The following is a 27897-nucleotide window of genomic DNA, read 5'->3' on the forward strand; positions in this document are numbered from 1 at the left end:
TCCGTGCTTGTTACTACATAAGTCGTTAAAATTTGCCCTTGGAGGAACTAGTCCTGGCGTATGTATGCAGGAGAAGTGGCAGAACTTGGAGCAGCAAAGAATTGTTCGGTGTGGCAATAAAAGAGCGGGCAGCCGGGCTGAGGGCGGTCGGCATCTGCTGGGTTATTTGCTGCCTGCACACAGCGGTGCCGGGTGGCAGCTGCATCAGCGGTGATGTTCGTAGAATAGCGTTGTTTTGTTCTAACGCAGCAGCTCGTGTCATTTGGTCTCGTTAAAGCTGTAATGAATGGGGTGATTAAAAGTTATCAGCTCACAAATAGATAATAAAAGACTTAAAATACCTTAAGTATAAGGAATTATAGATTCATAGAATGGTTTGGGTTGGAAGGGACCTTAAAGCCCACCCAGTTCCATCCCCTGCCATGGGCAGGGACACCTCCCACCAGACCAGGCTGCCCAAAGCCCCATCCAGCCTGGCCTTGAGCACCTCCAGGGATGGGGCAGCCACAGCTTCTCTGGGTAACCTGCACCTCACTGCTCTCTGAGTGAAGAATTTCCTCCTAACGTCTCATCTAAACCTCTCCTCTTTTAGTTTGAAACAGTTCCGCCTCGTCCTGTCTGAGCAAAGAGCCGCCCTTCACCTTTTTTATAAGTCCCCTTTAAGCACCGAAAAGATTTTGCACTCTTTTAACGAAGAGATTTCACTTTATCCACCGAGAAGAAAAAAAAAACAGCTCAGGACGCGGGCACCCAGATGTCTCTAGCAGAAACCAGACCCACGCCACCGCATCCCCACCTCCACCTCCCCGCCAGCTCCCCCCAAACCCCGCACCCCGAACCTCGCCTCAAGATGGCGCTGCGGGGGCGGCGCGGTGCACGCCGGGACATGTAGTCCCCGAGGGGTGGGGGGTGGGAGGGGGACACCGGCTCCGCCTCGCAGCCGCCGGCCCCCGAGCGGCGGGGCTGGGCTGGGCTGGGCTGGGCTGGGCTGGGCGGGGGTGTGGGGGTCCCGGGAAGGCGGAGCGGCTCGGGGGAGGGCCGGGGAGCCGGGGAGGAGGAGCCCTCCCGCCCGCCCGGCCCGCCCTATATAGGGCGCCGAGCGAGCAAGATGCTCACTGCCAGCAGCGGGGCCGCGGGCGGTCGGGGCGGGCGGCCGGAGCCGTGCTGGGGCTCGTTCCCCGGGCTGGCTGTGCGGGGCCGGGGCGGCGGTGCCGGGCTCCGTGCGGGGCGCCTCGTCCCGTGCCGTGCCGGGCTCCTGATCGCAGGCGGGGGCGGCCCCGGGTGTCGGAGCCGCGCGGCGGGGGCTCGGGGCCGGCAGCATGAACATCCTGCTGGAGCTCTTCGTGGTGACCTTCCGGGTGCTCTGGGCTTTCGTGCTGGCCGCCGCCAAGTGGCTGGTGCGGCCCAAGGAGAAGAGCGTGGCCGGGCAGGTGTGCCTCATCACCGGGGCGGGCAGCGGCCTGGGCCGCCTCTTCGCCCTCGAGTTCGCCCGGCGCCGGGCGCTGCTGGTGCTGTGGGACATCAACACGCAGAGCAACGAGGAGACGGCGGGCATGGTGCGGCACATCTACCGCGAGCTCGCCGAGGCCGCCAGCGCACCCAAAGGTAAGCGGGGGGGTCCCCCACGGTGTCCCCCGCAGCTCACCTGTGCCCCTTCCCTTCCCCTTTCCTTCCCCTTCCCGCAGCCGCCGTGCCCGAGGGTCCCCCCCGGGCATGGGGCAGCTCCAGGAGGGCACGGAGCGTCCTTCAGACCTGGCAGCGACAGCAAAACTCTGAGTTCTTCGTTCTTCCCCGTGGCACCGCTGTGCCCAAGTTTATTGAGCCCGATGGAAGCCGGCTCGCGCTTTCCGCTCAACTCTCAGTTCGCCTCTTGGAACCCAAGTAAGGCTCCTGTTGTTCTCTTGTCTGTGTTCCTTAGTAGATGGAGAAAAAGATGCGCTGCCCCATTGCGGCTTGCAGGTTTACACGTACACCTGCGATGTGGGCAAGAGAGAAAATGTCTACTCGACAGCGGAGAGGGTCCGCAAAGAGGTTGGCGAGGTGTCCGTCCTGGTTAACAACGCCGGCGTGGTCTCCGGGCACCATCTCCTGGAGTGTCCCGATGAGCTTATCGAGAGGACCATGATGGTCAACTGTCACGCACACTTCTGGGTAACTATAAACTTGTTTATGCTGCCCTTTTTGTCACTTAATTTTAGGAAATTAACTGTTGTTGCCTAACTCCTGTCTTCTTGGGTTTTGCACTTGTTCCCTTTAATCTGCAAGCTGGCTACTTTGCAGGTTTCTTATTCTTTAATTTAACTTTCTGTCTAGCAGGAATGGTGGGTATTACAGTTATTAATAAATAGCCCTAAATCAACAATGTCCTCCTAGAATCTGGAGTTTAAAATCTCATGCCCTCTAATGTAGTCCTGGGCATGAAGTCTTTTGCAACCGTAACCTCTGAATCTGCTTAAAGGTTGCTACTGTTAATGAATGACTTCACTCCCCTCCTCCTGTAGCTTTATACTAGTACGTTAGCAGCTTTAAAATGCTGTTTTAATAATGGTTACAGTAGTGAACTTAAACACTTCTGGAAAAAAAATACTTATTAAAAAATCTGTTGGAAATCTTGCTTAAATTGCCTTGGAGGCAAACCCTTCCTTTTGAAGGCTGAGAGGAAAGGCAAAAGATCTCTCAAGAAATCAAGCCAAGAACACTCTTTCAGGAATTCTGCGTATTTGTCCTCATAGCTCTATCCTGGGGCTGCCAGTGGAAGTAAGAGAAACCTTTAAAGTGGATTCTGAGGTGATACTGTCTTTGTAAGTAGCAGTTACTAATTAAGGAGAAGTTATCTGATCTCATTCTTCTTATCTCCCTAAGTCCTGTTTTCATGTGTGTTTTATTTTTAAGCTCACTGTAGTGTGGAGTTATATAAATTACTATGTCGAAGGAGGGCACAATGCACACTTGGGTTAGCATTAGCTGTCAGATCGAGCCTATTGTTAGTATTAGAACTGTTCTTTGGTCCTTCAAATAAGGTTATGAAATACACTTGCATAACAATCAAAGGATTAGGCAATCTGAAATATACTTCAACTTGAGCTTTCTTGTCTGTTCTTACCTTTTTGATAATAAAATTCTGTATAATTCCTCATCTTCAAAACTTAGACGGACCTATCAGACCTGAGTTTCTAATGTGGAGGCTTCAAGCTGTTTCATAACCCTAAAGGAGCCCCCTTCAAATCTGTTCTGTGAAACACTTAATGGCAGAGCAGTCTTTTTCCAATGTATTGTAAAGCATTGCTGAGAGAATGCTTAAACTTCAATGCACATGAGATTGTGTTTAGAAACTCCTAAACCTTAAAGTATGTTTTAAGGCAATTTGGAAAGTGATGAAAATGCTCATAGGACTTCCTACAACAGCTAAAAGTTCTGCATGTTCCCCTTTATAAAAGTTAAGCTGATGCTTAAGCAAACAGAGATGTACACTAGATTTAATGACTGTTATTGATGTGGTTTAAAAGCAGAATTGACAAAGTTTCCAAGAACTCTAAATTATGACATCACCATGAATTAAAATATGGGAGGATCCTAAATTTTCCAGCTGTTCTTCCTTCAGGCCGAAGTCATACACTTATTTATAACATTGTTTCAGAGACCTTTATAAAGCACCCTGTGTGTTCTGTCTTTTTACAGTAATATAAAACTAAACTTAGTCTAGGATCACTGTGATTGTTTTTCCATAAGTTTAATTCATCTCTAAATGTTAGTGTAAAGTGACTTTAATTTTTTTTAAATCCAAAAAGGTATGGTTAGATCTGAACTGTGAAAATTCATGTCTTGGCATAAGCTTCTAAGGAGCAGTCAACACCCTTTATATTTACTTGAGGATCTGTTCATACGTATGCTTCCTGCAGATCCTGTGTCCTGCTTTGCTTTTTCCTTTTATTTATTTTCTTGCTGCTACAAAGCTTTTTTCCTAGTCTTCCCCTTCCTGATCCCAGAAAAGGTTGGCTTGACCAACAGTGGGTGGACTTCTATTTAAAAAAAAAAAAAAAAAAACTTAATTCATAAGGTATCATCTGAATCAGCTGATTTGAAGCCAATTTTTTTTTTTTTTTGCAAGTCAATGCTGACTTAAATAAAACAATGTGTCTAGATGTGTGAAGTCTTATGCAGCTAGACTTTTCCGTGTCAGCTAAACTGGTGGTCCAAAAGCAAAGTGAATGCTCTGGAGTATTATGTAGACTTTTAACTATTCTTGGAGGGTGTTTCATCCAAAAAGCTGTAAATGGATTTCATAAAGACAAGGATCTTCCATGTAACATTGCTCTGTATTTCAGTGTCTGTGCTTCCTGGATCTTGTTTTTCTTCTCCTGTATAATACAGGATTTTTTTCCTTGATCACTTATCAAGCCTCCATGTGCTTCTGTATTAAAAATGGCAAATGGGACTATGGTGTTGTCCTCCCTGAACTCTCTGAAATGAGGCTGGTTGCCTGCTCTCCGTGCAGAGAGCAGGTGAACCAAATTTGTTCAGTGTTACCAGCTATGATCCAAAGGCTGCCCAACCTCTGCAGCAGGCAGCAAGACAAAAGTCCCACTGGCTTGCTATGGGGACTCTGACTGGGCTGCGTACCATATCCCAAACTGGCAGTAAGGAGAGCTTTAGCAGCATGCCACAGCCTAAACAGATGCTTTCCATTTTGCTGACATCCATGATTTGTGTAAGCCTTCCTATGTGTGTTCTGTATAAACATGTCGCCACTGCATCATGTAGCAATTTCCACAGCATAAAATCCATTGCAGTATTAAAAACCTGTTATTTCATGCTGTGATAACTCAAATGCTTCTGATATTGAAAACACAGGGACAAAATCCATTCTCAGTTTGAAACAAGCCAGCTCTGGTTTATACTATAATTTGCAGATGCATAAAACTGTAGCTGTAATGTAACAGTATCTTTCCTGCCAGTCTGTTGTGAGAATAGTAAGTTACTTGGCTGCACTTGTCAATTACTGGAACTGAACTTCTGCAGACCACAGAGTTCTCTTCCTGTATGTCAGAATCCAGATCTAAAAAAAAATGTTGAGTGTTAAGTTAGTTCAAGATTAAATTGTTGCTTAATGAATTTTAAGCAAAAAAAAAAATAGAAATACTTGTTTGTTCTTATGTTCTTACGGTTTTGCAATAAAGCTTTAAAGTGAAGTACCAACTCTACTGTGTTATAGATCACAGAACAGAAAAGCTATTGTACAAATTACTTCAGAACAGATTGAGATTTTGTACCTATTATTCTTCCTGAATATAAGGTTTTAAAGCTACTGCTGAATAAGTAGATATTAATATTATATATCAGCATAGTTCTTGGGAAATTCTTCTAGAGTCAAATGTTGAATAGGGGCTCATGGTGGGGGATTAGGGGCAAGGCAATGCAAGTCAGGCACCACTGAGGTCAGTGATATGAAGGTCCTTCTGTACAGCAGATCTTTAGTATCCAGCTCTGAGAGAACAGTGGTATCACTTCTGTGTTTCCCTGTCATGTGAAGCCTCTAAAATTCTCATTGTGAAGCAATCTTGCTGGATGAGTTCTCTTCAACTTACCAAAAGGGGGAAGCAAAAGCATTTAGCTCTAGCTCTGTCATATTAAAAAAAAAAAAAAAAAAAAAAAGCATAGTGAAAGACTACGGCCCAGACTTGTGTACTGCTGCCTTACTCTGAGTGCTGCTCATTCACTTACAAACTACTCTATTCTTGAAGTTATGCCTATAAATTTATCTTTGCAGGGATGTAAAAAGTCTCTTTGGCAGTCTAACGCTGATAACAGGAAGAGATAAATACTGAGTAAAAAGGGGAATATTGCTAAAATAACTCAGATATTTTGGACTATGTAATCCCCTGAATTTAAATGTACCTTGGAAAGAAAAAGTTAATGGAAGTTGAAGGATTAACTAAATCAAATACATATTCATGCAACTACTGTAGTCTAATTAGACTGAAAGACTTGCTAAAACCTTGGAAAAATAAGTGGCTTATTCCGTAAGTAGTGGTGTTCTAACCTCTCCAAGTTCCCTGGTCTTCAATAAATCTCCCTTATATGTGTAGTTTTTCTTCAGCTTAAATGTGGAAATGTTGCACATTGTGTGCATGCTGTCACTTCTGTAGAAGAGACAATTAGATCAAGTTGCTATCTGAAACTAAACCAGGACAAATCATTTGTAGACCATTGGCACAGCAGTTTGGTTTGTGTTCATTTTGAGAATTCTAGTGTTTACGATCAAAGGTACACACAGTACTCTACTAACATGCCAGCTAGCTGTACTTAGCATTTCGGTTGAGTTGAATTAGCTGCTTTAATTTGTTTTAATTTCATTGTAACGCATCCAAAGAAGCATAAGTTTACTTACGAAGCTTGAGTTTTCTTGACTTTTTTTTTATTCTTTGAAAAATGAGTTGGATCAAGTTCAAGCCAAACCATGTGTATGTGATCCAAAAAGTGTCATCAAAACTAACTCTTCCCTTGCAAAATGATTCCAATTACATGCCACCAGTAAATTACCCTAGACAGCACATGTGTTTCATATGATGTGGTAGCATGCTGGGTAACAAATATGAACCAAAAGCAGTCTGTCTTCCCTATGGAAACGGGTATTGGCCGTACTTACAACTTGCAGCTTCAGCATGGTTCTGTAATTCATATGTTCTTGGGTTTATTTCTCAAGGAAATTTTTTATCAGTTGAGGAAAATACCGTCTTCCAGATTCATGCTCTAGAAAACTACATTTTCTGTTCTTATGTAGCAACATACTTAAGTTTTAGAAAATAAAATGTGTGGAAATAATATTTCTGAAACTTCAGTTGGCATGAAACTGGCTTGGAGCTTTCCTCATAGATGTATCTTATGGACACGTTCCTGGTAGACAAGCACAGTTGTTACCAACTTGAAATCTTCTGCTTTATAATAATTGATTACCTGTATATCACATCTGTAATTCAGCCTTGTAGCCACATTCATATTATAGTGATCATTTTCAAAAAATGAGCTAGTTTTACTGAAGGCTTTGCATTTTTCTGATCCTTTTGGAAAAAACAACAAAAAAAGCACATCTGATTCAGGCACCTCGATATGTAATATTTGGGAAGGATTTTACATCGCTTCCAGAGTAGACACAAGTAAGGATAAAAATGAGTCTTCAGACAGTGTAGTCATCTGCAGAGTCAGCAAGCATAATTAAGCACGTTGGGATGGATAGGTAGGTTGGTCTTAAGTCATGCAGTGAAAAAACAACCCGTAGTTTGCCATCTGTGGGAATCGTGTGAACTCAAGCACAGACAATTGAAAATCCAGAGTGCTGTCAGCTGAGCTGTAGCTGTTCCACAAATTACTGAAGTGTACTCCCTGAAGTCTACTGAGCCTTTTCAGACATGGCTTTCCATTGTCGATAGTATCTTGATGGTAAATGAGTAGACGCACGTCAAGGAGTCTGAATGAAACAGCTTATAGAGCTCTTGAATTTTGTTGAATTACCAACACTTCCATAAGGGTAGTGTATCAAAGATTCTTTGAATGTATTACAACATCAGCTTTCATACAAACACGTTCTGTGCTAGGCAATCTTACTTGCATGGTAGAGAACACAGACCTCTGTTCAAGCAGCAGTTGAATTCATGTATTTCTCTTCCCTGTAATGGTGTAAAGTGAACCTGGGACAAAAATCAGACACAAATCTGAAATGACCGTTCAGCAGGTCTTCCCTCAACTGCTTCAATTACACCGAGCTCTTGTGGTGGCTGTGCTCAGTCACACTTTGGAAATGAATTTGCTGCATCGTTTGAAAGGTGCGTGGAACTTGGACTCAAACAACAGGAAATAAAGATTCTCACATTGCAACCTTTGGATTGTTTGTTGCCCGTAGGTGAGTGCCTGTGCCAGTAGCGTGCCATGCGGTCAGCCAGTTACTTCCAGGTGCTTAACTTGCTGAAGGTTGCAGAGTTTAGATGAAAGCAGTAATATATTTCACAGAAAAGCAATGTGAAAGTCCAATTAAGGGGAGACATGAGAGAACATGCCAAGACTTAAACTATTTGAGATGTATTCAAAGTATTAGTCAATTATTAGTGGCTTTCAATTCTACAGTCTTATAAAATAAAGATGGAAGTGCAATATAGCTTGCCAGACGTCAGGTACTTGGGATAATCTCACAACTTGTCTCCTGTGCCTTTTTCTGAGGGTTAGAGACTTGTCAGCAAAGCGTATCAGTGCTTTCAGGATTGCTAATCTGCTCTGAAGAAACAGTCCTGGGTGAGCGATCAGTGTGGTGATTAAATTCCTCCTTCTTACAGAATGAGTTAAGTCAGCTGAATAAGCAAAAACCTCTGCACTGACTTTGATCTGATATTATAGTGGTGCATGTGAAGAGTTTGGGGAGGTGGGAAACCTTGAATGGAGCAGTAATGTTTGCCATGATGGTGCCTAACCTAGTTTAGAAGCGGAGAGGTGCCTCTTCGCTGTTCCAAAAAATACCCAGTATAAAAGATGATGTGTGTGTCTTCCTTGTCTTGTGCAGAATAGGACAGCAATGGGGTGATCAGGTACAAAAGATTTTAAAGTTACAGAGTCCTCTATCTGCAAAGAGCATCTTTAATTTTACAAAAAGCAGCTAATGTTAATGAGATCTTAGTACATTATTACCTTTCTGTAATAACCAAGTGACTATAGCACACTTCCAGAAGACAGATGGATTTGTGTGCTCAAATATAGAGAAAAGCAATCTTAATTATGATGTGCCTAAGTGTCTTGCTAACCCAGTCTTTTCATCATTGCCTCAGCCCTGTCTTAAATGAACTGTGTGGGTTAGCAATCCTTTTTGGTAGTTCCGAGTGTCATCAGTTACCCTGGCTAGACAGGTCGAGGAAAGATGAATGTTGTGTTTTCTAGCGCCATCCCTGCCATTTTTAGCACCACACTTTTAAAATCTTCTCTACTTTTATCTTTATCAGCTGGAAAGTGTTATTGTTTCCCAATGCTTCTCATGCTTTGATTTCACTTCTGTGTTTTTTGTTTTGTTTTGGTGGATTTTTGTTTGTTTGTTTGAGGGGGAGCCTTTGTTATGCATCTGTAATACTAAATCTTTCTACAGCGCTCATTTATTTGATAAACCATGCTCCCCAGCCTTCAGGGTTTTCTGGCTATTAACAGTAAAATTGAGTTATTGAGACCTGTCTGTCTTTTGTGAAAAATGGTCCAAGTCTTTCTGCATAGAGAAGCTGGTGAATTGTATACGATGCTATGTGCTCATACCTGTGGTGGTCTTAGCCTGCTCATTAAAGGAAAGAGAAAAAGTCTCTCAAAATAAAGTTACAGTGTCAATGAATGGGCATAGACTGGTAGAATCTCTCTTCCTGAGGGTTTAGTTTGAAAGAAGATATGCCACAAATGGGGAAGAGATTTACATCGGTGCTTAAAACTTCTGAATGAGCACTTTGTTCTTGTAAATAATTGTATTAGGATAATGATTTATATGCCGGTCAAATTAACACTTGACACAAGTGAGTTATCACGATTGGGAGGGGAGGGCGTTATAGGCCAAGGAATGCAGGAACAGCTGTGGAGCAGAGGTGAGTGCCGTGGCGTGAGCCTTTTGAAATTCAAGTTTGTTTGGCTGTTGAATTCTGCACCTAAATGTGCCCTGGTCACTTCTGCCATCTGTTTGAACTTGCGTGACAGCTTCTCAAGCACTCCCCTCACAGCATTAGTTTGTAAAAGCACTTGAGCATATGCTTGTAACTTGTCCAAAATTTGTGTTGATTTATGATGAAACTTCAAGGGAGCTTAGTGGTGGCAAGCTGACACATGGGACCATCCCTTAAATCTTCATCTTACCTTGCACTGGTTTTGGTATTCATCTGATCCTTGGGTGAGCCAGTTCAGCTTGCTAACCTGTCTAGAGGGTGCAGGGGAAAGCTATTTGTTTGCTTGGTTAAACTGATTAGTATTTCTGTTTCAAGACTAGAATCACCTCATTAGGTGTTAGGGAAAGGGTGGGGAGGAACAGAATAAAATTGTGTGGCAGTGGACAGGATCTCTACAGCTGTCTAATGAAACCTCATTCTTAAAGAGATTTTCTAGAACAGATAGGATTTACAGGTTTAAAATATTTAAATAGGCATTAATGTTTCCAAGCTATAGTAAATCTGTCACCATCATAAGTCTGAATGTTACGCCTTGGTTTCTAGAGAGAGAGCACTATTTTAATTACTATTAAAAACCCTTAGATGCAGGTAGGTTAGTTTTCTGTTGTGCTAACAGCTCTAGCTTATTGCTTTGCACTGATACTGTCATTGCTGTTGCGTACCATAGAAAGCAATGATCTCTATGCCTCCTGCACTGTTTGTCTACTCTGGAAATCAGTTGTGCTATTACTGTTTCAGTGTGGGAAAAACAGGCCATAGCTGTGTTTCAGCTTGTGGAAAATGAGCTTAGTTTCCAGGGAAAGGTGAAGAAAGGAAGTAAATCTCTGCTTAGAAAGTGAGTATCTACTCCCTCAGAAAGTGAGTAGTTTGCTGGTGTTTTGTATAATGCCTGTGCAAGCGGAATTTTTGGAAGCTGTATTAGCCACTGTTTCCGTTACTGCATTAGCTGCAGTTTTCATCTTTGTAGCATTTATTGGCTTATGAAGCAAAAATTTACCTGCTAAGACTTTTTTTTTTTTTCCCAAACCCTTTTTTTGGGATAGTAGGGAGAAGTGTTTCCACTCTCTGTATTTTAAAAACCTCCTAGCTCTGTATGTTTTAAAAGTGTTACTCATTCAGTGAGTTACTTCACAGTAAGTTAGAGCCTTCTAGTAGGGTCTCACTGGTTCCTAAACACACTTTAAAGCTAAATTTTAATTCCATTGTAAATGCTTCTTTATTTTTCTGGTGCCAATAAGTAAGACTATTAAGTGAAGAGGGAAGCTCTCCTTCTAATCTTGTTCCTCTTACGAGATATTGTTATGGCATAATCACTTTCCCTTTCATAAAGTAATTGATTTGAAACAATGACTTAGTTACCGCGTTGGGAAGAATGAGTGAAGTGACTCAGCCTATATATGCGTGCAGATACTGCTTAGTGATAGCAGAACTGTGGAGGTACTGCCTTAAGGTGTCTGTAAAATTCGAGACAATTTTTTTCTGTTTAGCCACTTCTTGAAACGCCTGTTACATAAATTGTAAAACATGAGTGATGACTTCATATTTTCCATAAGTAGTTCTGACAGTACTGTTCTCTAGTAATTCCTTGGAAACATGCAGACTAAAATACTAAGCTTTACTAAATATTCCAGAAGATGACTAAGCTTATGGCAAGCTGGAGAAAAATGTGTATTTGGAAGTTGGATTGTGTTCTTGTTCACTGAACAGAATATTCTGAGCTCTTATCTAATACTTGTGCTAACATGAATTTATGTGGATTTTTCACTGACTCATAGAGGCATGTTTTCATTTTTTTGTCAAGATTATCAAATAGCTGGCAATAAATAACTTCTCTCCAAATGGTTGGACATTTGCTACAAACTTGTGCTAATGAAGGTGAGGGACTAACGTGTTTGTTACACTAATGTCAACATTGCTCTGAAACACCACAAATCCTTTGACTCGGCCATTTGTCAGTATATAAACAAAGTAGAATTTCTAGTCACTTGACTTCAACAGGACTTAAAACCAACTTCTGCGGGAAGGATTGGCCAACTGTTAACTTTTTATTTCGCTTGATGAGCAAACTCTAAAGTAAGTCCAAATTTGACGTTTGAATAAATGCAAATTAGGTCTTCTTTACTTGACAGATCTGCCTGTGGAAGAATACGAGGTTGGAAGGGCTGCCTATTGGGATTGTAACTTAAGTCCCTTAACTATCAGGAGTGTACTTGGGCTGTCACAGTGGTGTTTGGAGGTCTGCATTAATCTTGAGTATATGGAAAGCTTGAATGCTGACATGATCCAAGAAGGATTTGCTTTCTTTAAGCTGCATGTTACTTTGCAGTGGCTGCTGCCAACTGTATAGTACTTGCTTTAAATTGAATGGTAATTGTGGTTTGGTAGCTGTGATAGTCTGAGGGTATAATGAGATGTTTGTAGAGAATAAACATCAGCTCGCCTAATAAGATATCTTTGGGCAGGAGGGAGGAGTTGAGCTTTTGAGCATGATTACTTTGTCTGAAACCTTCTGTTCTCATGCTTGGTTATGCCTTAAATTTGTGCTGGCTAGAGAAGTCTGCTTGTATGCATTTATTCCCAAGTCCCACTTCAGACTAGGCTTGTATCATGCTTGTTTTGCAACACAAGGCAGACTAAACACATAGCTGAGCCTCCAACAGCCCACTTAGCATGGTATCTAACCTACTACTAATCCTTCTCTGCCTTTAAATTTTAGTTTGACATTTGAAGTACACAATAAACGCCATTGGCAACTTATGTTTGGTTCTTCTGCACTGCTTAAGCAAATACACTGTCTTTCCCCCTGCTCATTGCTAGCTTTTGTGAATCTAATATGACTGTACTGTCTGAGCTCTGCACTGCCTCATTGGACTCTCTCTTTCCATCTGAAAGGTCTTAAGAGCTAAGGGGAAGGAGTGGAAGTAGAACAGGCACTATTTCAGACAGAGCAGGATAATTTATTACAGTCAAAACTCTGTATTGGGCAAATACAGGAGAGAAGTGACATAGGAATCAGCATCCTTTCCAAACATCCTAGCTGAGATTTTTTGTTTATAAACTTGCACTTAACATAGAGATGAAGAATGCAAAGTCTCGGATGGCTTATGAACTTTTTCATCTGCAAGAGGCAGAGAAATGGTCTGTTGAATAGGGAGCTGACTTGAGCAGAGAAGGTGCTCCATGTTTCGTAGCCACATGAAATCAAAGATTTACAAAAAGTGGAGAGAAGAGCCCTAAATATATAATCAGTGATTTAAATAATGATATGTAGTGATGCATGTATGTGAAGTTATACAAGCTGCTATCTGCCAAGTGCGGATCTAAGCAGGTAAGTTTATGTGCACATATGGTAGTATATATAAAATCATGTCCATTAAAGGTAGCTAGACGCTTCCACAAGAATTATTGGTGACATAGACTCATTAGAAGGATCACTAGAAGGACACTTTTTAGGACGGATCTGACATCTGCGGCTGGAAATAATTTTAAAAGCTTGAAAATCTAAATCTACAATCTGTTTCTTAGCAGGAGGAGAGAACACAAGAAAGATTTTAGGATCTGAAAGGTGGGCACTGCTTACCAGTGCCACAAATGCTCAAATTTCCATTTGCTGTTATAGAATTAACAAGGGCAGTTCAGTTTGAATGCCTGAACTTCTTCATGCCCAGAAAGCATATAGACCAGTGGCCTCTCTAAACAAAAGTGAAATATTCTTAAGGAGAAATCAGGATTACTTGTAGCTGTGGTACATGTACTTACATCCCTGCCCTAGGTAAAGGTGCACTCAAAATCAGTAGCGTTGCTGTGATGGTGAATGAACAAAAGGCTTTATGTGAGACAACCGGGAGTTTGATAAGCACTAGATCACCATAAGCCTTAGGTAATGATACCTTTTCCATCTTGACTCTCAAGCAGAAAGTTTCTGCAGCAGGAATTGTATTATTTAGGTAGCATGTTTGAGTACTTACCTGCACTTCAGAGGAGGGGAAGAACAAAGCTGTTTGCTGCTCTAGTCCTAGTTGCACAATTTGAGGTAGGATCACAGGAAATGAAGGCCTTAAACGAAAGGGGAGGGGGAGACAATGTGGTGACATGATAAGGCAGTAGTCCCAAAAGTTTCTGTTGCAATGTCCTTTCCTAACCACTTTTCATATTCCGCTCTCTGTAGACACAACCCTTTTTCAGCTAAGCCCTGTTAACAAACTATACAAAAGACAATTTAGCCAGGCTAGGTTCAGTTGCCGTAGGCATGGCGTAATTAGTTCTGGTAGTAAAGAGTGGAAAACAATGATTAATGTTTGGGAGATAACTAGTGGTATTAGTTTCCTGTGCCTTTTTTTTTCTTTTTTTTTGGAATAGCATTACTTATCTTATCTTTACTGTCTACGCATTGTAAACAGCTTTGTGGCACTAAGTTCTGGTTAAGGAAAAGTACTTAATTCAGTTTCAGCTTTCTTCTGATACACTCAGCACGAGTTTACTCAGTGTAAGAGGAACCACTACAATAACTGAAACATTCCCAGGAAACAATGGTAGCCATTATTACTGAAAATTCAAGAAATTTTATAATTGGACCGTAAATACTACAAATGCTAAGCAATGTAGAAATGTAAATTTTGTCTGTAACATACTTTTTCTTTAGCAAATGGCATGACAGATGTAACCTACTTATAAACTTCAATAAATAAAGTTTAACCTACTTTTGTACAACTTCAGTGCTTCTCAGCTGGCTAAGTACGTCTCTTGAGAAGCAGGGGATTTTGTGTGTATGGATCAGTCATGAGGGAGGAGAGAACAGGAACATTAATTACTGACATGAATTAATAATGAATTAAAAACCAAACAAGTGATTCAAATAATAGCTTATGTTTTTACTAAGTGAAGACTCCATGTACTTCAAAGCAGTATTTCACGCAGAGGTGGAGGGAGGTAAAAAGATGCTTATTTCTTTGTAAATCAAATACAGTTTTAAATTAACTGGTGTTGCCTTTCATTGTGACTTAGTTCTTCGGGGTATTTACTTTATTTTGTTACCTTCACCTCTTAACCTGGATAGATCTTATCTGTAGTTTCAGTCTATCTGCAAATGTAGGGCATATGAAGTATTGGTGTGTGCGCGTGTGTGGCTTTGCTTCCTTGTTACTTGTCATCGTTATAGACTTCTGTTTAAGTCTATCTTGTTCTTTCATGAGCTTCTGGTTGCAAGGCAACTGGAACGTTATTACTCTGTATGTATGTTAAGCATTAACTGCTGTAGCAGTTCAATATTAAAGGAATCCCCATGGCCCCAAAACAGTGGGTTTTTATGTGAAGGACAAGCAAAGCTTTAGTGAGAAATTGAAGGTTGTATTGCCTGCCAGGAGCTATATAACTAAGGGACTCCTTTCAAAATGAAATATTGGAAGCTCTAGCTTTTTGTTTTGAACGCAAGACCTGTTCAAGGCACACTTGAGGGCAATCCTTGAGTAGTTTGTTTTCATGCTTTTACTACAGCTGTCTCTGGAAGCTTGGCTTGCAGAAGTCATATGTACCTCTTGATCCTTTTTACTACAGAAGAATCTGGGTAGACCCATGAACAATCCAGAGAAATGCATGGCTTTCTTTATTTAATTAATTACTTTATGAAAACTGAATAATTCTGGCCTATTTTTCATTACAGCTTCTTGAGGATAGAAACTGAAGATCAAAAATAGTACTAATTTCCACAGCTATTTAAATATTTACCTAGACAGTGATTAATTATCCAGACGCATCCCAGCCCTTCTTGAAAACAGCCAGCCGAGACATTTTTACGTCAAGGCACAATTTTGGTCCCTTACCTTAGCAAGGTCAATAGTAGTTGTAGACTTCTGTCTACCTTCTGTATTCAGCATTTTATTGACAGAGCCCTGTCCAGTGTGCTGTGCAGTCTCTCTAGTGACCAACACAGTACTTGGTATTTGAATGTATTCTTGGCACAGTTACTAATCTCACGTTAAACACGTATTTCGGAGGTGCTTGTATAATTAAATTTAAGAAGGTTCTGCAGATAATACGGAAAAAGTAACTGAGATGATAGTGCAAATGTCCAATTATTATGCTCAGTTTTCATTGGAACCAAATAAAAAACTGAAAGGAGAATAAACAGTTAAATCCAGGCTTGTAATGGCATGCTTTGGTGTCTGAGAAGGCATTTTGGACGTTATAACCTCTAGCGCGATTAAATTCTCCTTTGAGAGCTACACAGTTCTAGGGTATACTTTCAAGACCTCTTCTAAAAGTATTTGGCAGTGACTTTTGCTGTAATCCTGTAAACGAAGTTTTACCCAGGGTTTTTAAAACGTATTTAAAGTGGTTATCTTCTGAAATAAGATGAGCTGTGTGACTGTAGCTGAAAATAACTTTAGTATATTTACCGATAAGCTTGCCGTGTTTTTTTTCTGCCTTTCAGGCACCTCTCTCTTGTTTTTCTAACATGCAGGAGTGCATTAGTGCTATTCTACTCCTTTAAGGGTTAGGCTGCACAGCCAGTATGTGGAAAAGTTAGAAGTGTTCTTTTGTCAGACTTTTGTGCCTAACTTCCCAGTCAGAGGCATGGAAAGGGAAGTCAAGGCATGTGCAATCTCTGAATTTTGGTACGTGGTGGAGTGAGCGACTGTGCACTGTCCAACGTGGAGAACCTGCAGTGTCCTGCTGTGATCCGTGAGGAATAGGAAGAAAGGGAAAGTGAATGTCCATGTGGGGTAGAAAGAGGATGTAACGTGCATTTTAGACAAAAACTGGAACACCATTTTCTTGTCACTGACTCCATTGTTTTGTGATAATACTATCATGGCATTAGCCAACACGCGTGGCATCAGGCCGTTATGATTTCTGGTACCTTAGTTCCAGGTTTAACCAGAGCTTTCTGGATGAGTCCTTGACTAATCACACCAATTTTGCCTCATGAAGATAAAACAATGCAGTTACCCAAATGTTGCACCCTTCTACATGTTTATGCATCTGGCTGTTCTGGCAGTCACGAACAGCTTTGGCTTGGGGGGAAATGTCATATCTGGTATAGCAGCGTGCCACTCTTGTGGAATAACAGTGATGTAAAATCTCAGCTCTTTTGATCAGCCCCTGAAAAACAACTGTGCTCCATCCACCCTACATGAAGGAGCCATATGGAAAACGAGCTATTCTTTTAGCATAAAGGAATTTCTGCTTTAGAGTAAAGCAGCTTGTTTATGCCATCAAAATAGTTTAAAATGGCTGTTGGGCATTGACAGAAGGCAGAAAGTGTGAAAAAAAATTACTATATTGAAAAATAGAAACTTAAAGGACCTTACGTGTTGGTACCTGCTTTGTTTGTGTCTTTGATATAAAGACAAGTCTCTAAACATGAGGCAGCATGTACTTTTCCACTTTGGTGTGCTTTCTGCATTCAGAATTCATTGTCTTGAGCTGCATTACATCTAACATTGTTTTCTGTGGATGCTTGCTTTCTACTTGAAGAATAATTACTCCAAAATTTAATTAAAAAAATCACTTTCCCAAACACAGTATTTCTTCATATTCTCATTTGCTGTGTTTAGACTAATTTGTCTTGACATTGCAGCTGTGCTGTTCTTTGTGTTGCACAATCTTTTGAGTTTTGTTTCATTAAGAATGGAATGGAAGAATTTGGGGAAGGGGAGGGAAGAAGTGCTAGACTGTTAGAAGTTAATTTGCCGTAAACCAAAATGTTGAGAACAGATTATGAAAGCTATGAAGTGACATGTAAACGCTTGTTCAGTTTCACACTTCTGAGAAATAAGTCATTAAAGCTGTGTGCATATGAAATACGTTTGGTTACAGCTACTGGGAACTGTTTGTTCTTACTGGTATATTCAGAGGCATGGAGGAAATTGCTTAGAAAGTTTGGAATTGGTCTTTAGGCTCCATAAAACTTAAAGATCAGACCTCAAAAAAAATAGCTCTGCTCTCTATTCAGAACTGCTTCATATGTCCTGTCTATCCAACCTACCTGCTTTATCTAACCTGAAACACGGGTTAGAAATGACATATTTGTACCATGCTTATTTTTTTTATGTGTGGGGGGGGGAGATAAAAAGCTAATTCTGAATAAAGAGGATGCTTAACTTCAGTTTCTTGATGTTAAACACTCGTATCCTTCCTGATCCTTCACAATTCCTTTCATTTACTATACTCACTGGTTTCTTCTCAGTGTTAAAAAGTGTGTGACGTTTGTCATTAATAAAAGACCTATGTACTGACTTTAAGTACTTAAATGTTTTAGTTAAATGTCTTCCTCTGCAGCTGTGAGAGGTAAAACCAAAATTAAGGGATCAAACCCAAAGGCAGATAGCTTGATTAAATCACTTGAGTCGATTTGAATTATTCTGGGGCCTGGTTCATGACCTTTAATGCCATGGACAATACCACATTTCTTGCTTGGCATCTTATAATACTTTTTTTCTGTGGAGGATTAGCAGGTCCATGCATCACCTCGGAAGACTAATGTGGGCCGTGCTACCTGTTCAGACAAACGCCAGATGGGAAGGCCACCCAGGAGGCATCTTGCCCCTGAACCAGTCGAACTCTTAACTAGTTTCTGAGCAGCACAGCAAGCACGCAGAAGACTCCAGGTCTGGTAGGCAGATGTAGCTGTAGCTGAAAGAAACTAGAGACAAGAAACTAGGTTGGTCTGGTTTATGTAACAGGCAGAAAAACTGGGGACCAGAGTATGGAGGAAGCTGCTTTGATCAAGGAAGGGGGCTGTGCCAGGAGCTCAGTAAGAACACTGATTTATTTGGGGATTGCTTATACCACGAAAGAGAATAACTTCACTTTGGGATTGTTTTTCCCAGCCAGAGGAGGCTGGGAGGAGCAGTGGGCAAGCCTTTACTCTGAGACTGGAAATGTGTCCCCCGATAGGGTGTGTCTGCCTCTTACAGCGCTTGTTTTTTAAGTACTGGCTCCCAGCTGTAGCAGATGGCTGGAGGATGGCAGCAAAGACTTTCTCTGTCATCCATTTAGCTGAGACGTTCATAGTTGGCTGCTAAGTTTTGTACGTAAGATAGTGCAACTATCTTTATAGGCTGCCTTAGCTTCAGGTTTTAACTGGATTAGCAGGATAATGTCCCATGACAAAGTACAGGGCCCTGCTCTGAATGGGCTGTTTCAGAACACAGAGGTTTCATGCGAAAATTTCCATGAATTGCTAATTGTCCGCAGAGCAGAGTGGCTGCGTTTTTTCCTTTGCAGCTGTAAAGAGCCTCTGAAGAGATGAGTTGCATGAAGTGACCATAGTTCTGCTGCTGGAAGTTATTTGGTTCTGAGGACATCACCCCAAAGGTCCTTAACAGAGTTCATTCGTCATGTGCCAGTTTGCTCTTGACTGAAAACGGGTGACTTTAGTCACAACCTCTGAAAACGCAGGCTTTGTAATCATTATGCTCCCTTGAAGGAGCGTTGCACAGTTAAGTGTATGCTTCCTGAGATTTACTGTTCTGCAGTTGTTTTGATTATTTCCCATGTCTATATCTATGCCTGTGAAAGTTCTGGTCATCTTTAGCCATAGGTAAGTACAAGTATTTATGGGCACAGTTATAGAACAACATATTTCCCTCCCTCCCTCCCTCCAAAAAAAAAAAAAGAGGGGAGAAGGAATAAAGGCAGTGTTATAGTGAAGATGATAGAAAAGCAGCCCAAAGAAGTTTCTTGCACTTCCCTGCTGTTTGTTTAATGGAAGAAAACAATGATCTGTGCTTTGGAAGTGGTGGGGAAAAAAAACTGTTACTGCTGCTTTTCCTTCTTTCTCCCCCCCACCTTCTAAAGAGACAAACTCCAAGGCAAGCGGCCCATCCTTTCTGTGCTTCCTGTGCTTTGCAGGCAGAGCTTCAGCCTGCATTATCAAGCTTTCTGGCAGTGTGGGGTGGCAATCAGTCATTCCAATGCGATGTGGACAGATAACTGAGACGTAAGTGGAAACTGCCCAGGGAGCTGACTAATGCTCTGGAGGGGAGTAAATTGTTAGCAGGACTGAGCTGGGAGCACGGCTCTCTAATGAGGATGGTGCAGAAGATCTGGGCCAACGTAGGCTGGTCGGCGTCGGGGGGTGTAACGCAGGCTGCAGAGGAACGACGTGCTGTAAAAGTTGAGCAAAGCGAAGTTTTGCCTCTTTGCTCTTACCTTTTTCAGGCTGTGCTGCCCCGGGATGGCTAAGCTGTGTTGCCACGCAACCCGGGAAGAGAGGCTGAAACTTTGTGTGCCTGGCACAGATTAGTTTAACAAGTGAACTAAATTCTTTTCCAAGGCTCTGTATAAGAGGTTTAATGATCCCTGCCACGAGGAAAGAAACAAATGCAAGGCGGTTTGCTCTCAGATTATTTTTTATAATTAGCTTCATTATGCGGTTATGACAGAATCTAGGAGTTATATGAATCAACAGTAGAAAAGGCAAGGAGTCAGGAGGTCTGTTAATCTTCTATCATCTGCCAGCTGTCCAGTGAAAACAGTCTTTTGTGTGGTGTTAGGAGGTCTGGATTAGTCATTTAACACCTGCAGGCAAAAACGTTGTACAAGAACATGTGAAAATCATTAGAGCAAAACTGTCCTGACGTCTGTGATTGGAAAATGCAGACAGCATAAGAATGGAATTAGATGGATTCAGCTGTAGCTTGCACGTCTTTTTAACAATGCAGCTGACACGATTCAGACCAACAATTAAGCAAGCAGCAAATACTTCAGGGGCATTTGCCTGCTTTGGGTTTGGATCCAAATTAGATGGGAAGGCCTGGTTTCTGGAAGGACGAAGCATTTGTGGTTCCGAGAGAGTTAGAATAATAGCTCTGCCACGAGATTTATTAACTAGGCACATTTGTGATTAACAAGCATTGTTTGAAGTTCTTTGGCAGATTAAAAGTAATCTAGTGTAGTATGCTGATAATCTACAAGCCAAAGTAAATCGTAACTAACCAAATGATTTTACTACTGAATTGTTTTCTAGCATCTATGTTGCTCTGTTTGGTATTTTAAAAAAAAAAAAAAAAAGAAAGGATTGAGTCAGCTTCAGAAAACAGATGACAGCTAGGTATTCTAAGAAAGGTGATCTTCTAGCAACTGCCTTCAATTTATCACTTAATTTTTTAAAGGTGTTAGCTCTGATTTGGTTGTTTAAACTAAAACAAACTTTGAGATAATCAAAGCATAAAGATTGGTGGTTAAAATCATTCATAACTTCATCTTGACACTTGATTTTGTTTTATCTTTGAAACCCTTTTAAAATATGGAATTAATAATAGAAGTGTCCATCTAGTTTTAGTGAGAGCAATGCTTATGGATACTAACAAAGATGGAAAGCGGTTTAAACTATTACATCTTTAGTGTATTTTATGTGGAAAAGGTAACATCAGCAAAACCTCTGTCTCCAGTACTTCTTTATTGGAAAATGTAACTACTTCTTTATTGTAAAAGTTGGTAAGTGGTTAATACCAAGCATATCTAACTGACAAAACATGCTGTCAATAATTAGAACCTGTAATTGGCACTGATCTTAACATAGATGTACTGGATGGTGTAATTAAACAGTTTGCATTCCTTTTTCTGTCTTTAAAAAAATGTGACTTCCATTTTAGGGGCAAATTATCTCTTCTGATAACTAGTCTCTTGCAGAAAAATAAACATGTCTGAGCCCAATTGATCCTTCAACCTTAGGATTTCTGAAGGTATAATCCTTGCTGTTTGAATTCACAAACATGCTGTAGATACTCTTGGTATTTTTGAAAAATTTACAAGTTCAAAACCTGTACAGTGATCTTCTAAATTCTTGATAACAAACTGAGATAAAGGTTTTGAACACCTGTAGCTAATGTAGTATGTTCATGGTGTTTCTTTGTTTTGTTTTTTATTTCATAGACAACTAAAGCATTCCTTCCCAAGATGCTGGAAATGAATCATGGGCACATCGTGACGGTTGCAAGTTCCTTGGGACTGTTCAGTACTGCTGGAGTGGAGGTTTGTTAGACTATTTATTTGGTGTTAGCAGCATAAAATAAAGTCAGATCTTCCAAAGATATTTGGGAGTTATGATGCTCACTACCACATCACCAAACAGCTCCTTGTATGTGGGATCTACAGTGCCCAATGAAAGCCTAGGACAGCTAAGGACTTCAGAATGCTGAATAATCTTTGAACAACCTGGTGATTTTTAGTAACCTGAAAGGTGTCCACCTACCTATTCCTGCCAAGAACTGTAGTGCTAAGCCTGAAGGCAAAGGCAAGGATTTTAAAAAATAATGTTTCTTGTTTCCTGTTTCTGTGAGGAAACGGCTGCCTGCCTTCCTTCCAGAACATATGGATCACCTGCTTCACTAGGCTCCAAGTTATGTGTTAGGTCATCTAGTTGCTAGCAGCCATTTGAGGACAACGGTTTCTGTAATCTGTGTGATACATAAAACTAAGTAAGGATTAGAGCATATTAGCTTGCATTTGGGGTCATTAGCACAAATGCAAATGGGAACAAAAAGTATTCAATTAGTGAAAACAAGTTAAAGAGTCTAATGGAATGACAGTCATATTACCCCATAAGATAGACGTAGGCTTCTTTGCATATGGCTTAGGCTCAATCCAGGATCTTAACCTGCTGTATTTCTTAATAGAAATGAATTAAGCTGGTGTAAATAAAAGCTTTTTTAGAGTATTTGTTGTCTTGAGAATTCTTGAAAGAATTTCCTAGACTGGGGGTGTGATGACCAGCAGAGGTGGACACATCCAACTGAAAATTAAATGTTACTGCTGTCTCTTCAGTTTTTATTACTTTTATGAGATAAGCAAGCTATAAAATTTTCTGAAAATTAAGCATATACACTCAAATCTCCATTATACCTCCTGTTGAACTAACAAAAAATAAAGCATTTTAGATTTCTACACCTATGCCCTGCCAAATATCCAAGCTTCTTCAAATCTGACACTAGGTAGTATTTAGTTTCTTAGTCCTTTGTTCCAGCATTTAATATTAAGCAAACTGGTAATCAGAGCAACTTGCCATATGAGCCTGCCTGATTCAAAGACTTGAATCCCAGATAATCTCCTCCTACATTCAGCTTTCCTGCTTTCATAGTTCTGTGCTAATTGCCTTAAAAGTGAAGTGATAAATGAGTTTGTTATGCTATATTCAGTGGGTGTCTTTTGTTGTTGCTTTGTAAATCTGTGCAGAATCACATCAAATATGTTTTGGCTTTAAACACGATTCATATCTGTCCTTTTTAAGTTGCCTTTTTTTGCCTCAATCATTGCCAACACAGGATTATTGTGCCAGCAAATTTGGAGCTGTAGGTTTTCACGAGTCTTTGAGCCATGAATTGAAGGCTGCTGAAAAGGACGGAATCAAAACAACTTTAGTCTGCCCTTATCTTGTTGATACAGGAATGTTCAGGGGGTGCAGGATCAGGTGAGTGTAAAAATTTTTTTCCCGTGTATGTAGTGTTGCAAAATATACTTGAAGGTAATTTAACTTTGTTACCATAAGAATATTAAAATAAATATTGTCTGTTTTGATATATGTTAATGGAATCTGTAATCCCAACTCCAGAAAAAGACTTCTGAATTCAATGATTTTCTTTTGTCCTGTTGTTCTTAGCACAAGTTTTGCCTTTTGGCAAGTTGTTTTAACTGAATAGTGAACACAAAAGTTGAAGCCTTTGACGTTGTTGAGGCATTCCAAAAAAAAGTGCGTTAATGGGCTTCTCTAAGGTTGGCAGTCCTTTACATATATTCTTAATCAATCTTAATCAAATATTTCAGAAAAGAAATCGAGCCTTTCCTTCCGCCCTTGAAGCCAGAATACTGTGTGAAGCAGGCTATGAGAGCTATCCTTACAGACCAGCCGATGATTTGCACGCCTCGCCTAATGTATATGGTCACCTTCATGAAAAGGTAATATCTAAAATGCCAGTTTGTTGGTAATACAAGCAACAGAATGCTAGTGGAATATGTGAGCATGTCCACTTTCTAGATATAAATGCCCTCCTACCCACATAGGGGTGGCCATAGGTGCTCTTTTGTCATAATTCCTGTTTCTTTCTTGGCTTGCACAACTGTAGGTTTCTTTAACGGAAAGCTCCATAAAACTGAGATCTTATGTATTATTATTTGTCCTGGCTTTGCCTTTCTGCTATCTTCCATCCTCCTTAGATTTCTTTTCTCCTCAACAGACTTTTCTTCCATTTTGTGGACTCCTCTTTAGGAATGAGGAAGCTTACAGTAAAGGATCCTGTAGCCCTGCCTGCAGATCTCTTAGGACTTACAGTGATATGGTAGACAAGCTGCAAATCTGCACATTCAGAACCAATTTGCAGAGCTGTAGGAAAGGATAATTAATGGAATTATCTCCTTTGTCCTAACACAGTACAGGTTTTGGATGGGAACTCCGCTTAATCTTTAACTAGGCTTCCATTTCAATGATTCAGGGTAATACGGGAGTTGGCTCAATTCCACTGTTTCAACATAATTTACTAGTTTAGAGAAAACAGTTTCACAACTGTACAGGTTTTTCTGTTTCTGTTTTGGTGTTTTATTTTTTGTTTGTTCTGTTGTTTTTTTAATCTTTAGTGTGTAGGAGGAACCTTTAAAATTTAGTGTTGTCTTACTGGCCTTCTGCAAGGGATGTTTGAAACTGAGTGTCCTGGTGATTTTTATTCTACTCACAAAGCAGTTGTTCTCCTCTGCTTTAAGTCCCTCCTGGTGGACACGATCACCAAAGACTAGAGCCCTTGACTGCTCACATCTTTCCTGGAAGAGAGTATATATGTGTCCCTTCTGTCAGTGAATTGAGATCACTATTACTGTCTTTAAGAGCTAGCTTCTTTAGCCAGATGCTCAGAGGGTACTTCAGTGCTACAAGCAGTGCCTCCTGCAGCAGCAGTGACATCAAAGGCCCTTTGGGTTGTCTTGCATTCAACACTTTAGCTTCCAACAGGGAGATCAAAGTTCCTGCATAATCCATGCCCCAGGCAGCAGCATTTAGATCAAAGGCCCTCCAGTGGCTACTGCACAAGCAGTACTACTGCCAGGGAAGACACCTGTACCAGCGACATCTACTTCAGTGATTCTTTCTCCTAATGCCTAGAATTCTGTGTGTTGCTTTCCACTGAATTGAGTGTCTGTCACTGTTTCCAGGGGCTGAGGAAAGCCCATCTTAGTCCTTCACTAGAGCTCCTGAGTAACACCCTTAAAATAAAAGGAGTATTTTGTGGATGGAGGAAAGAGGGGAGGGTCCATAGCCAGGTATTCATCATGTACTCTTGGAATTTTATCTGTAGGGGGCAAAAAGGAAATTGCTTTCTTTGCTTCAGACCTCTCTTTGAGGATGGATGATTGAGTTTAGAACACGTGTAAAACTTGTTAGACATCTGATAACCTGATAACCAAAGAATTGCATTAACTGATACTAATCCCAAAGTAAAGAGTTTCCTAAATGCCTGGTGACTTCTGTTGATGCTGCTTTGAGCAGAAACTTTGGTTTTAATAGGCTTTCTGTGGTGCAATTGCCCCCATCTCTTTAAAACAAGCCTGCAAAGAAGCAGCAGAACATACAGTCTGGAGCCATGTGAATAAATAGCTGCTTCTTCCTTTCTGCCTGCCTCTATGGCTCAGACTCTCTAGAATTTCAGCTTTCTTAGTAAGTATTCCTGGCAAATAAAAATCCTTTAAGACTCTTAGGAAGCCCCCACAATAGCTATTATGGTGCTTTTAAGAAGACCAAGTACATAATACTTGGAGGTTTTGTTTTATACTGTCTTCTAACAATTCTATAACTTCTCTTTTGCAGTATTCTGCCCTTTGAAGCAGTTGTATGCATGTATCGGTTTTTGGGAGCAGACAAGTGTATGTACCCTTTCATTGCTCAAAGGAAACAGGCTACAAACAACAATGAAGCAAAAAATGGAATTTAACACTGGTTTGGATGGACTAAGATTTATAGGTGAATATGATAATGTTACATAAGTAAATTGTGAAGCACACTTGCATCTATGAGATGCAAATGTCAACATCTTACTGTGGCATTCTCTTGGGTCCTAAACCTGTGTATTGAACTCTAAAAATCTCTTTTTTTAAATATACTGTAAATAAAACTGACTAGAGTACTTGGAAAATGTGATAGGTAAAGTGAATTTACAATGTAGCTGCCACCATTGTCCTTTAGAATATCACTGTATGTACAGTAAACTAGTCATACTACTACTTGTAGGGATGCACTGTGTGATATCTCTTCCTCAGCCTGCCAAGGTTTATAAGAGCTGTCTACAACTAGAAGATGCAATGTTTCAGAAGCTGTTCATTTTTCCCTGTGGTATTTGGGAAGGGAGGGAAATCTTGAGATTTAAGCTACTACTTATGACCTTTTAGCAAATTCAAGGACGGTTTCTCGGTTTCTGAATGCATCTCTTCCTATATTATCCCAAGCTCTCTAAAGGACACATGGCCAAATTGTGGTGTAATTCTCTTTTGTAGCAATTGTGTGTGTTCTATTTAAACAAAGATAAAAATAAATTTGTAAATCTCTGCCGATTCAAAGGCAAGTGAATGTCTCAGAAATACTCTGAGCGAACCTGTACTGGGCATCTGGCTTTCTAGGAGTTCAGTCAGTGATTTAAACTGACTTTTTTCAAGTTGCTTGATTTGAAATATGCTCTCCTGTTTCCCTCTGCATATGTCAGAATCCAATGTGTTGTTATGGATTATACATTTCTTTTCTTCCTACTTCTTCATACTTCTGACAGAGTTTTCCCACCCCCTGAGGAAGCTGTTGTATTAAGTTTCTATAACTGGACTTGTGCCTAAAAGACAAAGCAACTCAGCTGAGATACAAACTGTTTATGTAACTGCTGGTCATATGCCAACTATTAACAAAGGAAGAATAGAATAACGCCTGATGCAACTTTACATGTGGAGTATAGAAGGGTGTAAAGATTTTTTTGAGTTGTACTCACATTGTAGAACAGCAAATGACATTTTTACAGTATTTTTTGTAAAGCGAACAATTTTGTGCCTTGAATTTGGTAATCTGTATTAGTGAAGCATTGTAAAAGTGAACTTCTACCTCTGTATCTTAATGTATACCATCCACTTGTAAACTACTATTGGACAATTTGTGATTACTTTTTTAGAATGTCTTGTTAAATAGTGACCAATGCCTGTGGTTATTAAAGTGAGCCACCTTTTCCTTAAAGCAGTGATTGGAATGCTTCCTTGAAAGACTACTTCAAACTACTTTTGCCTGCTCCAGCTCTTTAGTATCAACACTGTTCACATATTTATTGCTCAATTCCTGTATCTGCTTTGTCAACTACATGGTTTACAGTTTAATCTCATAAGTAGATCAATAAGCACTGTGAAATAAGGTTTTAGGAGCTGACAGTTTTCTATCATTTCTAAACTCATCAACAAAGTAGCTGGTCAAAGAGCTTCTGAAAAGTACCCATTTTGGTTTTCTACAGAGTTTCATTTAGATCTACACAAAATAGTCCGGTGTGGATGCAGCTTTAATGCCTTAAAAAGTAAATGTAGTTTCATTACAACTGCAGTTATTACTGCATGTATATATAACATACAAAATAAAAAAAATCCAATATCTGTATGGAGAATAGTGTTGTTAACTAAGCCTGTTTAGAGAATAGTCCAAAGTAGAAGAAACTGTTTACATTAGCCCTTATTCCAAATTCCGTGCTCTTTTGAAAAAGACTCTTAATTTGACCCTGGGGAAGTCATTAACTTCATGTTCTTACAGCAAAGTCACTAAGAGTAAGTACAGCAAATTTCATTCCATTACACAGCATCATTTTAATGCACTTTTTTTTTCCCCTCTAAAATGTCTTAATCTATATTGCTGTCTCAGACTAAGAAGCAGCTTTTCTAGTTGACATATTGATACCCAAGACACTTACTAGCCTGATGGAAATGGAGAAATGAAAAGCTGACCAGTAATATCAAGTTTCTGTAAAGCAACATGACATTTTATGATGGTAATAGACTGGCTTAAGAAGCAAATTTTAGGGCATGTAAGGTTCTATTTTAACTAGCAAATATGTTTCTGTGAATTCAATACCATTCCTGAACATATGGTTCATCTCTGTTCTTGAACTGTTTGACTGGAGCCCTCTGTGACCATGTTTCTAAAAGGGTTCAGACCCTTAACCTTGAATTTCCTATTCAAAAGTCAATTAGACACATATAGAGAAAGGAGGTAACAGATGCCTTG

The 27897-nt window shown here is 40.3% G+C and overlaps 1 protein-coding gene across 2 annotated transcripts; it reads left to right on the forward strand.

Moving 5' to 3' along the window:
• Positions 1 to 1101: 1101 nt before the first annotated feature.
• Positions 1102 to 26868, forward strand: RDH10 (retinol dehydrogenase 10). 2 transcript variants are annotated; one of them, XM_068672098.1, is made up of 6 exons: positions 1102 to 1605; positions 1919 to 2151; positions 21555 to 21653; positions 22943 to 23088; positions 23442 to 23573; positions 25468 to 26868. In XM_068672098.1, exons 1-6 carry the CDS (start codon positions 1320 to 1322, stop codon positions 25589 to 25591), a joined length of 1020 nt encoding a protein of 339 aa, XP_068528199.1. In that variant the 5' UTR covers positions 1102 to 1319; the 3' UTR covers positions 25592 to 26868. The 2 variants fall into 2 exon arrangements, with proteins under 2 accessions (XP_068528199.1, XP_068528200.1); XM_068672099.1 differs by having other exon boundaries at positions 1922 to 2151.
• Positions 26869 to 27897: the final 1029 nt, after the last annotated feature.

Source organism: Anas acuta, chromosome 2, assembly GCF_963932015.1.
Source record: "Anas acuta chromosome 2, bAnaAcu1.1, whole genome shotgun sequence".
In the NCBI taxonomy this organism is placed as follows: Eukaryota; Metazoa; Chordata; class Aves; order Anseriformes; family Anatidae; genus Anas; species Anas acuta.